Here is a 15,732-nt window from a genome sequence, read left to right as displayed (position 1 = left end):
TTGGGAATGATTGAATTCCTGCAGACCTTAGGAAGGCTGCTGGGTTCTCAGTTTGAGGAGTTTCTGAGCAGGTAAACAAGGTGTACAAACTGAGCACAGCATGTCTGAGCTTTGTTTGCTGTGGGTCTTTTGAATAAACTTGTGAACTGACCGTGAGATTGATACGTCATTGTCTAAATTTAGATGCAATGAGAAAGGAGCCTGAAGTCAGATTTTGGGTCTGCGTAGTTAAAAAGTATCAAAAAGTGTGGTGATGTATGTACTTCATCTTCCCTATTGGCGACAGTGTTATCTTCTCTGTTTACCCAGATAAAAGCAAGTAAATTCTGCATTGCAAAATCAAGAACTACAAAGGTTATTAATGGAGTGTTATCTCCTTGCTTTTTATTTTATCACTTCTTGGTTGCTGAAGCTATCTGGCTTTTTTTGTTATAGACGTTTTGTGAATGCGTGCAGAATTCTTTAGAGAGGTAAGTACAGATAAAAGGCAAGCAGCATCTGAAATAGCTCAAAAAGTCTTCAGCAAGGTGAATATTCACTCTGTCAAGCAAAAGGTAAATCTGCCTTGTGCTTTTTCTTGTTTCCCCCCGTAGTATCTTTTTTGTTTGTGATGACTTTGAAAGTTTGAGAAAGACAGCCTTGCAGTGATAGGACAAGGGAGGGATCAGTTTTAAGCCAAAAAAGGGGAGATTTAGTTTGGATGTCAAGGGAAACTTTTCATTGGGAGGATGGTGAGGTGCTGGTACAGACTGCTGAAGGTAACTATGGCTGCCTGATCCCTGGAGACATGCAGGACCAGGCTGCATAGAGCCCTGGGCACCCTAATGAGCAGGGGCTTGTTGTAGGGGTTGGCAACCCTGCGTGCAGCAGGAGGTTGGAACTAAAGGGACCTTAATGTCCCTTCCAAACCAAGGTGTAGTTTCACTGAAGTGAACTTTGGATATGCAGGAGTTATCTGCAAGAAAGCAGGTTATCTTACACCCATCTGTTCCCTTTTGTTGATAAAGATCCTGAGAAAACTGTGTTCTTGTCCACCCACCCCTCTGATGGCCTTATTACCCTAATCACACTCCTTTTAATTAATGAATGGGGTAAGTGCTTTCAACACCAGTGCATATCTCCTGCTCCCAGGGATGGGTGTGAGGTCTCCAGCTTTGTGGTATGGCCCTACAGCACAGCACTGCTGGGCTTTTCCTTCAGCTTCCCACAGGCCATGATAGGACACATTTGTTCCTTGCCCTGGGCCTGTTGCAGTTGGTAGTTTGTGCAGTACCCAACTCGGAGTGCCTGGGCTGCATGGAGCCCACTGGGGCCATCTGAAGCATCACCTCAGAAAGTACTTGGCTGCACAGGCCTGCCTGCACTGATCCCAGGGGTTGATGTTAGCAGGGCCTTTAGTTCTGCCTGGTTCCCTGCTCTGGTGGGGATCAAGTTCCCAAACTGTATGTACTGAAGGCTGTGTCCCCAAGTAAACAGGCATTCAAGCAGATCAACTCGTGGCATTTTATTAAGTGAAAGCCACCTCCAGAGCTTAATAATTATTTACTGAGTGGTGCTGGGTCATGAGTGAGGTTTTCATTAAGTTCAGAAAGCATTATGCTCAGCAGCTTGTGAATGTGTGCTTTAAAGACAGGATGAAAAATGGAAAACTACTAAGTGGTGTGCAGCTACTTAAAAAGGTGGAGGGTTAAATTGTCTGTGTTTGTAAGCGTTCCTTTATTTATTAATGTAAAGACAAGTGCATCTCCTAAACTTAATTCTGTTTGTAACTCAGCCTTGAGCTGCTGGTCGTGGACCTGCATGGAGGGCAGTTGAGGGCTTCACCTCTTCCCCTCTGCAGACTGACTGCTTGGGGGTGGGCATGTGGTGGTGGGCCTGACCAGGGTTGGAAAGCTGGAGGGAGAGAAAAATGTTGGTGGTGATGATGATGGAGCAAAAGCAAGCAGTGTGTCTCTACACACGTGTAACCTTCAAATGCAGAAACCTTTAATAAAGAGGGCTGAAACACAGTTGTTGCTGTATTATAAAGGCTGATAAAGGCCTCTGCGCTGTTTATGTAATTGTCAGCCTTTCTGCTCTGCCCTTGACAACAAAGGACATTAAAGGGTGCCAACTTTTTTTTTTTTTTTTTAACATTGATACATTAATTCAGTGCCAACCAATTGGCTTTCTGAATGAAATGTCACTGTAACTCGCAATCAATTATTAAATTTTAGGAATGAAGCACAAAGTGCTACGGGGAAAATGCTGTGGTACTTTTCCTTGAAGTAGAGTCCCTTGTGATGGCTGAGGATGGAGAAGAGACTTTTTTATTTATCTGCTCCCCCTTGTGTTAATTTTGCTCTCATATGGTATCCTTCTGTTTTCTGTTACCTCTGTGGCAAACAGTGATGCTGACTGACAGGTTAGGTTAGGTGCTGCTAACATGTCTAGTGCAGGCATTTGTGTCCTGAGGTGTTTACTGCTAGAGAGACTGCAAATTGCACCTGTATAGACAAACCTAGTTGTGAGAGAAATGATAGCACTCCTTGAACAGGAGTGTTGGAAAGGGAGTTGAGTTAGCAGCTTCTGACAGTGCCTTCTGTAGGTCAGGCCAGATGTTTGAATTGTGTTGGCAGACTTTCATCTGCTTTGCTTGAAGGATCAGCCTGGTCTTGAGCTGATGTCAGATACTTCAGTGTGGATGCCTTGCTTTTCTTTGTAAATAACAATGAATGGAATAAGGGTGAGGCATTAAATATGGGTATTTTAATTGCGTACTGTTTCTGCTCTGATCTCTGAGAGCTGGTGCAGCTCTATGGGGTTCTGGAGGTGATATATCTGCTTTGCTTGGCTGATCTCAGAGATGAGAAGTCCTTAAAAAATGTCAGATCTGGATGTATTTCATGTTGCCTTCAGAACGTCTTCTACTGAGTGTCACCTCTGACACGTAGGGCAGTTGTGCACACACTTAGCTGAAATATTTCAGGTATTTATTTGTCAGATCCTGTCTGGAGCAAAATATCACAGGCTGTTGCTAGAATTCAAAGAGAGTGATGGGGAAACAGGTGTGTGGGGCTTTGTTTGTTTGTTTTGATCAAAAATAATTTGGAAAGGCTTAGTGTTTGAGTAGTTTGGCATATGTTTTCAACTGTTGTAATGTTTTATTCCAACTTAAGGGCTTTCGACAGACAAAACTCCAGTTTCAGATATTTTAATGAGTATGTGGAAAGTGCAAAATATTGTAAACCAGACGAGTAATGCGTGTAAACTAGAGATCCTGTCTATTGAATTTCTAAGGATCTGAAAACAAAACTGGCTAATGAGACTAGTTTGGTGTTTCGTCTGTGGGGACAGAAATGAAATACTCAGTACCCGTCTAGAAAGATAAATTAGGCTTTAAAATATATGGTCTCTTTAATCACTTGAGTTGATAGCAGTGAAATTAAACTTGATTTTAATATGACCAGTTGCTTTTTATTATGCAACAACTATCTGCATTATAATGTACTTGTACAGTAACTAACATTTCCCGGGCATGTATACAAAGGGTATGTAATTTAGATTTATTTGTTAAAATGTTATCACTTAATGATTAATTGAATTGGCATATGACATTCGTAACTAATAACTCTGCCTGTACTACACTATGCTTATTAGACTGCTAATGGATAACTGGTTTAATCATATGTCAATTAAAAGCATGAGTCAGTTTCATTTATTGCAATTAAATGATATCCATAGACTGTGTTTGCAGGAAGTATCTCAATCACATCAGGTATCAATTGCCCGTGTGGGTTCTGTTACTGACTGTGTAATGCCTGGCTGAGTCAGTTCATGTATGTGAGCTCTGAATCCACGTGTTTGGGTTCTGCATCGTACTGTGGTGTATTTCTCTGTGCTCAGTACTGAGGGAAGATCTGCTCGTGTGGCAGAGCTTAGAGGTCAAGCAGCTTTCAAAGTATGATTTTTTTCAGTACACTTTTGGCCAAGCCTTTTACATCAGTCTTGAATTTTGCTTTATGGCTTTATTTGCTTTCTAAAGAGTATATAGTGATGAAACCCCAACCACTTTTCATTCAGTTGATGCATTATACTGCTGGAAGGAGCCGATGGAGTGGGGAATGAAGGCTGAATTTTGCATAGGATGGGCTTAGAAAATGAGATACTGAGGGAACTTCAAATGCTTCCATTTCCACTTTTCTCTGTGCTGCTCTCCCTGAGTTGCAGCAAGTAGTAGGAAAGCTGTGTCAACCTTAGAGAGAAAGCTGTGTCAACCCTGTGTAGAGAGGGCCCTGCATAGACCAAAAAGCTTCCTCTGGTGATAAACAATGGGAAATCTGAACAGCGGGAGCTGCTTTCTTTGTCTGTTTTTCTTATGAAGGGAGCATTCTGTCTGGCAGGTGGGGCCTGATAGCAGCACAGTCTGGAAGAACTCGGTTGGTTTCTGTGCCACGTAACATCACAGTGCACACACAGCAGAGTGATGTGCCTGCTGAGCTCACTACGCTGTTAAGCTACATTGCTTTCTGGCTTCTGCTTTGCAATAAGGATGAACAGGACATTCCGTAATCTCACAAGTTTGTTTTCTCCCTCAGTTGGCCCCAAAATCTGGTGGTTTGGATGGAAGATCAGGCAGATCAGGCTCTTCTTCCTCTGGCCAGTGTCTGCTCTTATTGTGATGGTTGTTAAGGAGTACATTGCTCGTTCTTGCGTTACCTTGTTAATTACAAAAGAATTTGGGATGAACCGTTGGGTTATCAACTTTGCAGCATTAGGTGTCCGTAAGAAATAGTACACTAAAGAGAAGTCTTCTTAAACTGATACAAAGGAAGTTTTTCTTTAGCATGAGGAATGAATGAGTCCTTCCTTAAAAGCAGCATTTCAGCACTTTTTTTTTTTTTTTTTTTGGTGCCTATCTATTGCAGTAAACCACTAAAGTGAGTTGTATGAGGATTGGGGTGCAGGGAGGAAATGTTAGCATTTCAGTTACATGTGTATATAGGCCATAAATATACCTGTACTGGGGGGTGCAGGCACAATATCTGTTTTTTTACTGGTTGGGTGTGTATGATCAGAATGATTTGGAGACGTTTTTGGAGCTCTGTGATTCTCTTAGTTTGGGAAATGTGTGTTTCCAAGCTGGATGGGGACTCTGAGTAGCCCTTATATGCACTCAGATGTGAGGTTCTGATGGGAGAATGCTCTGTATTAATTGGGAAGGTTGTGTTTTTGCAAGTATCGCAGTCATTGACTTGTCTTGAGCAGCTAATTAGTGCGATTATTCCACAGCTGCATTAGTTTCACCACAAAGGTTTTCTCTTGTTTTATCAAAAGGATCAGTGTCTCTGTGAATGTTTCAACCTGACAGGTCTTAAATAGTGAGGCTGCCTCCTCCCTCTGCTCCCTCCCTGCCCCCAGAACGTGTGCTCTGGAAGAGCAAAGTTTGATCTGTGGTGAGAATAAGCTCAGGCTCTCCTTTTGCATTTTCATGGTGAACACATCATTGATGCTAAACCAAGCTTTCAGCAGTGCTCCTGGTGGACAGGCTTTCAGTGTCCACAGTCCTGAGACAAGAGCTAGAGGGATGCTGGGCCCTGAGCCGCTCTGTGTGCTGCCCCAGCCGTATTGTACAGGTAGCACTGAAACTCAGAAGCCAGAGGTAGAGTCTCCCTGCAGGTTTCTCAGGCACACTGTGTATCTGTTTGGTCCATGGAGTCATGGATTCCTAGCTGCTTCTGACTCCTTTCTCTGAAAGGATGTGTAGCTTGATGTTTACCTTCCTCAAGTGTTCTGCTTTATAGTCACATCTTATAAATGGAGTCTTACTTCTGAGAGTGAACAAAATGATTGGGTGTTTTAGGAGATGTCTCTGACTTTACGGCAAAGTGCTGTGCTTATCCTAAGCTGTCCAGTGTTGATGGCTCTTGAATGTCGCAGATTAGCTGGATGTTAACCCAGCTGGCTCAGTAGGCTTTGGGAAGGGTGGCTGCTTTCATGGAAGAGGTAGACTTATTTATTCTGAGCTTGATGATTAGACCTGGAGTATTGTCTGTACCTCTCGATGAACACAATTCATTCTTCCCAAGCTTATTTAAGAAAGTATGAATATGAGTGCCTGCCGCTATCTATAAAATCACTTGTTTTTCTCACACTTGGTTGCTGTAAATCTTGAAATGGTGGAGCACTTTTTCCAGCTGGATGTTGGTGTTTATAAGTGGTTGGCTGCAGTCAAGGCAGCACAGTGCGGCTGCTAAGTACCTTCAGTAGGTCAGCCACGCACCCGTCTTAGTGCGGCATTTCCGTTCGGATTCTGCTCTGTGGTTCTGCAAACCCTGAGCCTGAACGCAATGGAGCTCCTGGTAGAAGCTGAGCCGTCTCTCTCTGCTCTTCCCACAGCAATTCTGAGCATCCTGGCGCTTCCAAGCCTCCCTTAAGCTCCTCCAGCATGACCTCACGAATCCTGCTACGGCAGCAGCTCATGCGTGAGCAGATGCAGGAGCAAGAGCGTCGGGAGCAGCAGCAGAAGCAGCAAGCAGCCCAGTTCATGCAACAGAGAGTCCCTGTCAGCCAGACACCTGCCATCAACGTCAGTGTGCCTGCCAGCCTGCCCCCTGCCACGCAAGTACCCATGGAGGTCCTCAAGGTACGTTGGGTCCCCTTGTGCCGCTTTCGCTCACTGAAACGGGCTTTATGCAACTGGGATGTGGGAGAAATATTTTCAGTACCAAAATCTTGCAAATAAGCTTCACTTTGGCTTGCTTTGCAGTGGTAGTTTGGTGTCCCAGTATTCAAGATGGAAAATCTTGTTAGTTTGTGGCCTTTTTTTGTTTAAGCTTCAGGATCTTGGGAAAGAGGTTTTGTTACAAAACTCCTGTTCCTGTTGTTTTCCCATTGGAAGCCATTGCTTGCGCTTTCTGATGCTCAAAAGGAAAAAGATAATTAATAAATACTCAAGTCAATAGTTCATTTTACAAATTATATATATATATATATGTATATATGTATATACACACACACATATGCTTTTAAAAAATTGAGTCAAAATTCATTGCAAAAAGAGGCTTCTCAGAAAGCCTTAATCTGAAATACGGTGAGTTTCCAGCCCCCTGCAACAAGCCTTGGTAATCCTTTTTTGCTTAAATGACTTGCTGTTAGTAGCTCTGGGTTCCTTGTCCTATTGGAAGCTGTAGGAGCTTGTTAGTATCTCTCTGTCCAAGGGGATGTAGCTTGCTAATTACTCAAGGAAAATCTTGAACAATTAGAAGAAAAGAGATAATTTCATGCTCAGAGTAAGTCCGCTAAAGTAATGTGAAAAAGTGTTAGTAAAAATGCATAAAAAGTAATGGAAAAATATGATGATATATCTTGAGAGAGTAAAATTTTCATTTGTTTTGCAAAGTTATCTATTTTCTTTGTATTATTGCTATATCTTTTTATTACAATTTTATATTCGGTAATTTTTCTCAGTCAATAAGCGATTTCTTACAGGATAGGTTAACTGGGTTACAATGCATTCTTGTATTTTGCCCATCTCTGTTCTGTATTAGTGATATATATTAGAAGATTTAAGCTTAAAACAGACTTGCACAGTATTCCAAGGTAGTCTATGTGTGTTTTATGGAGGAGATGCAAGGTGGTCTCGTTTATTGAATCTGCATTATGGTGTTGTGTTGACAGTACTGTTACTAATACTCAGAGGAATACTAGGAATATACAGCCTATGATGTAGGAGTAAAACTGATTATCAACTATGTATTTAATTTTTGAAGGGAATGCATGTGTAAAGCACTTCTGGTGTACGTGTGTATACTAATGAGTCTGAAACAACTGACTGGGAGAAGCTATTTTGTTTTAATATTTCTGCATCCTTAATTTGCTAAATTTGTTTCCATATTATGACACCCGAGTTACAGTGTGGTTCTAGCAGGTATGTAGGTGATGGGAGGTAGTTCTCTGTTCATTATACACTTGGTTAAATAATTGTGTTTTTTGGTAGTTTCATCCTAATTCATCATGACATGAAATGTAGGTGGTTTTGTTTTTCCTATTCTAACTCACTTTGAAAGCTTATAGGAACATGTTTAATTCCTGGTGATACTTAATTGTTAAGGAAGGTGTGTAATGTCATGATGTTTTAGTAGTCGTTTATGTTGTCCATTTTACTGCTACCTTTTTACATGAGAGAGAAGGGGAAGGATGTGAAGGATTCAGACTTGAACCCTTGTCTTTTGGGGTCCTAGAGGAAGCATCTGTCCTCATTCCCTCTATGTGGCAGGAGAGAGGGCACCTCCTTGGCAGTCTCCTTGTGCCCAAAAGGCAAAGAGCTTGACTTCAGAGAGAGAAAAACTAGCAAATACATGCTTACCTGGTCTGTAAGTTGAAAGTAATGCCTTGCAACAAATGCCTTTTGCAAACAGATAACTGTGCATTGAAGTAGTGGTTGGGGAAATGTGAGCTACTTGATGGAATAAAACAGCCTCTGACTGCCTGTCACCTGCATTTACATAGTGTTACAGGTAACAGGAGTGAAACCACATCCTTGTGATCCTCCTACTGTGCATGAGACAAGACTGCTTTGCTGCTTGGCTCAGAAGTTGTGCCTAACAGTAAATGGGGATCTCCCTGGTGCCGATAGGCTGCCAGCCAGCTGTGCCTGGAGTATGCCTTGTTGGTGACATCACTTCCCTGGAGCTGCTTCTTACACTTCATTTGTTTTTAGCTGTAGACAAATTATCCGTATGAGCCTAACAGCATTTTTAATTAGATGAATAGGGAACTACATGTGGTAATTTTATTATCCAGATGGTCTGGATTTAGTGACCTTAAAGAATGAGAGTGTAAAAATGTCCATTTTGTCTTTCAGAAACATGAATATGTGAGGCAATTTTCTTGAATTGAGAAACACTCAAAAAGTTCTCTCTGTTTCTTCACAGGCAAATAACGCCAAAAGAAACAGCTGTTTTATGTGGTTGGCTTTGGTGATTTTTTGTAGAACTTAAAATCACATTACAAGCCCCAACCAAACAGAAAAGCCAAATAGGTACATTTCCTGTTTGTATTTTGTAATTACACCATGTGACTGGCCCTGTCTCCTGTATCTCCCAGTATTAGGGGAATAGTACTCGCATGTCTGAGGGTGGTAGTTTGGGATGACTAGCTTAAAAAGAAGCTGAAACTGTTGATGATCTTGCATTTTGTATTTTCAAGATGCTTAAGATGTCATCTGAAACAGCACAGAAAGAAAGAGTAATACATATTAACCTATGTCACATTGCATAGGAATCTCCAAGTTACATCAAGTGGTCATTATGTTCAAGGGTATATGAATAAATAGGATTTTATTTTCTTGAGTAATGACTTCTTATTGCATCATTTCTCTGCTATGTAATGTAGCTTGGCAAGGAAGGAAATGACCCATTGGAATTTAAGTTTTGTGTTGATTTGTAAAGTGTAATTATGAGATGGACTAGGAACAGGACTAATTCATTTGAAATAACATCTCTTCTGATAGCAGGATGAGGGTTTGTTAGGACTTTCAGTTGTCCTTCTTCACCACTGATGTTAGTTTCACTGGCATAAAGGCTAATTTATCCTTTAGCACCTTCCTCATCCATATCCTACTAGTGGTTGGGGAATGATGCTATGGAAAGATGTCACAAGAGGTTCTTTGCTTCTGCTCTGCTTCTGGACTTCCTTTTTGGTATCACAGAACTGTTTTTCACCTATAGTCCTAGCAGCTGATGCTTACATGTGGGGAGCTTCTACTGTTACTGCTTTCTGCTGATGGTAGCTTTAATGCTCCCTTCTCACCCGTTTCCCATCTCCTTTCTCTGTGAGTAGCTTATTCTAAAGTGAGTGATCTGCCTGCTCGCTGATGGCATACAATAATGTTTGTAATGTGCTGGGTACTTTAAACATTTATCTGTCACAGAGGACCTCACTTAGGATTCCTCCTGCCTTGCTGCCTAGGTGAGTTTCCTCATGGTGGATGCTAACTGCTCCTTTGGTGCTAAAGATACAGCTCTTGACTGCTGTGAGTTGTCATTGTTTAAAGGAAACAAGCTACATCTTTTCAAATACTGGACCCAGATGCTCTTTGTTGTGTTTCTGTCCCTCCTTCATCATTCCAAGAGTGTTTGCCCATTGTAGGGCAGTGTTTGCAAGCTGACCAACACAAGTCCATTCATCTTTCCTAGTGCCATCCCTGCAATCACTGTAGTTTATGTTATCTTTTGCCTTGAAGCGGCTTTTCCAGAACCAGCAGCAGCTCACTCTGGCCTCTTGCTTAACCCTTGTGGCATTGTTCATTCAGACTTTAAATGAACCACCATGAAGAGCTCTTTGCATCAGACACCCTGTATTTCTTTGTATTTGAAATGCCTAGCATGCCTTCTGAGTGATGCAAATAATTATGGATGTATATCAAAAAATACCTTCTCATCTTTTTGCAGCATGTTCTGTTGCAAACAGTGACCCATGGTGTTCTTGTAGTCCTTCTGTTACTAGAGAAGGCTGGGCAGTTAGAAATAGTATTCCTTGTATAATAAGTACCATGAAACACTGTTGTATAGCAGACCTATCATACAGTTCTGAAGAACAGGAACAATGGGATGTCAAGATAAGTGCATGGTACCATCTGCTACAGTAAGTGTGTGTTTGTGGAAATGCTTATCTGATTCCAAGTTAATTTAATCAAACCTGACAATAGGAGATAGTGGTGTGTGCCAGTATGTTAAATAAGTATGGCTTGTATTTGCAATTATAACTTGGAGAAGTGATTTGCCAGAACAGGCCTTGGTGAACTACAGATACAGCATAGCAGAGCCAGTGAACATAGCTGGAGCCTACAGCAAATTCTTCCTTAGGAAAAACTAGCTTTTAACTAGAGAACCACTGAAGCCTGCCTTGCCTGCTAAGCCCTTACGTAAGTAGAATCATCTCTTGTACCTTCAGTCTTTTGCTTGCTTAGTGAGTTGTAAGTTACTCCAGAATAAGAGCTGGTCCTAATGTCTGTAGTTTTCACAAAACATGAAATGTAAAATCTTTTTTAACATAGGGGTTTTTAGATGTACAGGTTTGGGTGTTTTCTGGGGAGATAGTGCTGTGAGCAGAGCAAGGAGCTGTAAAGCTGCTGCTCCTTGTAGATAGAGCTGGTGACTTGCGCACAGACAGCATGTTCCAATAAGGCAGTATGCTGCTGTGGGGATTTAGTTGGCACTTTGCATGGGCCAGATCTGAAGGACCAGATCTACCTGGTAGCTTGAAATAACACTTCTGACAAAGATGAAGCATGATAACCTCTCCAAAGGTAAGGGGAACTTGCCAAGTTGGTTCTGCTACTGCTTCAAAGTTTTCTTTCTGCTGTGTTTTCTGATGTCTGAGTTACCAGGCTTTGGGAAAACTGAGGCTCATTACGTGTCAGGGGCTGCTTCAGAACTGCAGGAGGTGAGTTATCTTCTCAAAGTCTTGTGGGTGCTCATAGCTGTGGATGTTAGAAGCACGGAGGAGTTTCTGCAGCCCACCAGGTAACAGGGTTTAGCAGGCTGCGTTAAGTACTTTTTCAGCCAAGGTTTATTAAAAAACCTACCTTATTACACTGTACTGGTTGAGCCCAGATCATGGAAAGAGGCAGTGCTGCTCAGTGCAGTTGTGCTCATTGCCTTCATGGTTTCCTTGGGCAGAAAGTAGTGCCCAGAGCCCCCACGGAGCTGGAGAACAGGGAGAGTCATGTGGAGGTCTGTGGAGGCCTCTGTTGACAGCTTTGATAGATGTTAAATGTTAAAATGTGAAAACTTAGATCTGCTTAAAGTAATCTTTAGGCATTATGTATACGCACAAATATTTCAGTTCTTCAACTAGTTTGGCAGCATTATTCTCCGAGACACTGAACCTGTATAGTGAATGTATTCAAAGTGACAAGCTAGAGACATTCCTGCCATTCAGGAGAGGCTTAAGGAATTTCTTATTGGCTAAATTACAAATATGTAGCATTTTGCCCAGCACTGCATGGCAGTTTCAACCTGCCTGACCGTGACAAGATTAACTCTTTTCCTCCCCCTCCCTGGCAGTAATATTAAGGAAAAAAAAGAAATAGATTAAGAAGTACCAGGCAGAGATGCAAAAGCTTGAAAGAGCAGAAACCAGCCTTACCTTGAATGATTCTGTCTGTCATTGGATTGGTTCCTTAATTAGCCCCATGTCCTTTAACCTCTTGAGAAATAAGTAAGGGATAAATTTGGGGATAAAGACAAAGACGTCCAGAGATTTACCACACACCGCTAGGTAATTCATCAAGGAATGTTGGTAATTAGCCCTGCCTCTTTCCTTTCTGGCTCATTTAATAAAACTAGTTGATTTAAAATAATGCCTGCTGGTTCATTATCAACTACTTTAAGAGCCGAGTTATGAACTTGAAACAAAACCCAGCATTGTGTTGTCGATAAAGGACATGGCAAGTGTGTTTTGCTTTGTAAAAACAAAATCATTCCGTCCCTCCCCCTCTTCCCCCCCTCCAGATTATTAAATATTACCTTGTTTTTTTGGATTACCATTTGGCTTTTAGGGTGTATTTGTTTCTGATGTCTACTACTGAGAGACAGATAGGAGAAAAACATTCTAAGATCTTGATGTCAGCTTGTGTTAAGAAAGCATGGCCTGATGGAATTCAGCTGGAGACTGACTTTACAATAGTAGCAGACCAGCTGAGGAAATGAGTAGTTGCTTTAACCCTTTATACCCCTCGGTATAGGGATACCTATAGGAGATAAGTGCCAGATTCACAACTTTTTCTTAAACCAAAAGAATCGGTCTTAGTAATGCATCTCTATGCTGCTTGCAGTGGGAATTGTCCCCAAACTGAGAAGACATCTGGTTTGTCTTCCCTTAGGAAAATATTTATGCAGCATTCTTCAGCTAAAAGTATTATTGAAAGTTTATTTCTTCTTTATAGGTAGAAAAAACTAAATGAGAGGGTCAGACTAGAACCGGATCAACAGACTGCTGTCTTTGCACTTTTCTGGGAGAAGAACTCTGTACACAGTAGCATCCTCTTTGGATTCCTTACATCATCAGTTGCAAGCCAGTGGGTCTGGTTAGGTCTGTCTGTCTGATTCCAAGAATAAAAGCATTATTATTGTAAATCTTCCTTTAATAATTAATGGCAGAGTAGGATTGCAGCACTCCCGAAACTGCTGTGAGCTAGAGGAAAAGCAGGCTGTGATAGCATTCTGTTTAAATGTTGAACCTTGGGCTAATGTTGAATCTTGACTCCTTCAGAAGAACAAATCCTTTAGAAGACCTTTGAAACTTTTATAGTAGTACCTGTGGGGACAGAATTGGATATAGTGTTTTAGTGCAACTATGGAAAAACACCTTCCTTGCTCATCTTCCAAGCATCCCCTGGGCTGGTGCTTGTTCTTGGAGAGTGTGTGTTACACAACATTTCATTGTGACCCAGCAGAACAGCATGCCTGATTCTACATGCTTGGCAGACTGTTTAAATTAAATAATATGGTTGCCTTTGTAGAATCATTACCCTGCCATTCCTTGGTTCTTGGCAATTCTTTCATCGCCAACTACAAGATTATCTTCTTGCTATTGAACACGTGGGGTAAGTTGGCTTGTTGGGATAACAGCTCAGCCCTGCAGGCTGTGCCTAGAAGCACTTCCATTGGTTCCGCACTAACCTATTCTTTTGATACTTGTTAATATACATCTGTAGTTTAATCAGCTTAGACCTATATCCAATTTTTCCAAGTTTGTAATGATGTAGAGCTCAAAACAGAGTATCTTAGATTTTATTTTATATTTAATACCAATGTTTTAGAATGTGTAAGCCAAACTAATAATTTGGGCGGCCCACATCATACCCTTATCCTTTCAGCCTATTGGAACAATATTTGTATTGTGGACCTCTGCTCTTACGTGTCTTTGCCTTGTATAATTACCAGTAGGCTGTGATGTTTCAGTTCTTTGAAAACTCTAGGATAATTTTTCCAATTTAAGCAATTTTTTATTTATTTTTTTTTCTTTTGAACTTGACCCCATCGATATTACAGTAATTAAACTAGTACATGAAAAGCTCTAGGCACTGCAGAACACATTCAGGAGTCTTTCATTGCACTGCACTTTCCTAATCTCTCAGCAGATGGCACTGCAGTTTCCAAGAGCATCATTTGGGGAAGCTTTGAGATTGAGATTGTTGCCTTTCTAGACTGTTCCCTTCTCTGATGAAGGCTAACAGTCAAGTGACAGCAGCTGGCTTTCACAGGTTATTCTGATCATGATGTTTGTATTACTGTGTTTTGTTTCCACCAACTAATGTCTCAGAGGTGCCTTTAAGCTGTTAACTGATTGAATGTGGAAAGTCTGTGAAAGTCTGCTTGTGGCATCCCACTGGAGCAGAAAACCTGTTCAGCAAGTACAACTTGAATGCTTTGAGGTGGGGAGGGGGGAAACAAAAGTGATAAAACAGGAGTGCGTTTTCCACTGAACATTTCCTGGCCTCAAAGCTATGTACAACACAATTGTATTGCATTGAATTATTCTCCTTCATGCTTAGTGCTACAAGTCTTGTTTTTGTTTTCTCATAGACAATGTCAGTGTTAAGTTTCTTTTTAGCTAGTTTGGGGCTTAAACATTGAACTGTGTATACTTAATGGTAGTCTGTTGCACTTGTCTCTGGCCTGGCTTCCTGTGCATGTAGTTACTTCCATTGCTTTGTTTCTGACGCTGTTGTAGCAAAACCTCTTTCTTCCCACCTACCCAGTAACTTCCAGCTCTTGCCATTGTCAGATTTCTTTTGTTTCTGCTCTTTCCTCAGTGCTGGATGCATGCTTCTCATTTTTAGTTGCATTTAGGGCTAAGGACCAAGGCCGGGTAAAGCAAGCATGTTATGATAGCCTGTACTTGTGTGTTGCTGTTTGCTTTCTATTCTTTCTACACACACCATCCCTTTTGCAAGGTGAATGGAAAATCAGTTAAAAGAGTATGTAATAATATATAATAACTTACTAAAGATTTCTGTGTTCAACAATTAATGTGGATTACAGAGCCCAGAAGCCATTGGACATCTTCATGTACCTCACTTACTGGAAGCTGTGGCTTCTGACAACAGAATTCTTGTTCTTGGTTTGTTTGGAATCAGCATCATCTCAAAACAAACACATTGACATCATCAGGAATGTCTTATGTGTTTAAAAACCTACTGAGTTTCAAAGAGCATTTATTCTGTCTTAGGGCAATGTAAGTCTTGTATCTATCAGTCCGTTCTCTCCTTTTGAACAATGACATAGGTATATCTGCTCACCAAAATGCATCATAGGGCAAAGGAGTGTGACAGACTGCTGAGCCCTGGTGGCTTGGGAAGGAGCTGCGTGGCTGTTGCTGGATGGGGCTTTGGATCTCAGAAGCTGCTGAACATCTTTAAAAGACTCCAGTTCCCTGCTGTAACCTCTAGAAAATCCTCACGTCAAGTTTCAGGGTATTTTTCCTTCTCTGACACTGGCTTCTTTTCTTTTTTTCTACCTAGTTCTGGTGCAAGACCTTCCAATAAATTACTATATTGTTCTACACTTGCAGTGATATTAGAATGATTTCTGCTCGTAATTCAAATCAGAAATGAACTGTGAATTTGGAAGGAAGTTTGTACATCGAATGAATGAAAACTTTTATTTCACACTTTGTTATTAAAAATCACCTGGGAATTCCTGGTTGAACCAACTAAAACATTATGGACTTCACGGTTGATTA

At 41.2% G+C, this 15,732-nt stretch overlaps 1 protein-coding gene across 2 annotated transcripts in view; it reads left to right on the top strand.

Moving 5' to 3' along the window:
- Positions 1-15,732, top strand: part of MITF (melanocyte inducing transcription factor) — an 86,929-nt gene that overhangs the window by 42,137 nt on the left and 29,060 nt on the right. For both annotated transcript variants that reach the window (XM_072347282.1, XM_072347283.1), the window contains exon 2: positions 6,379-6,625. In XM_072347282.1, the coding sequence (XP_072203383.1) occupies positions 6,379-6,625 (247 nt within the window). The remainder of the gene's footprint in view (positions 1-6,378; positions 6,626-15,732) is intronic.

This window comes from Excalfactoria chinensis, chromosome 12, assembly GCF_039878825.1.
Source record: "Excalfactoria chinensis isolate bCotChi1 chromosome 12, bCotChi1.hap2, whole genome shotgun sequence".
Lineage (NCBI taxonomy): Eukaryota > Metazoa > Chordata > Aves > Galliformes > Phasianidae > Excalfactoria > Excalfactoria chinensis.
Note: the sequence above shows the minus strand (reverse complement) of the source record. Positions and strands in the feature narration are given on the sequence as shown.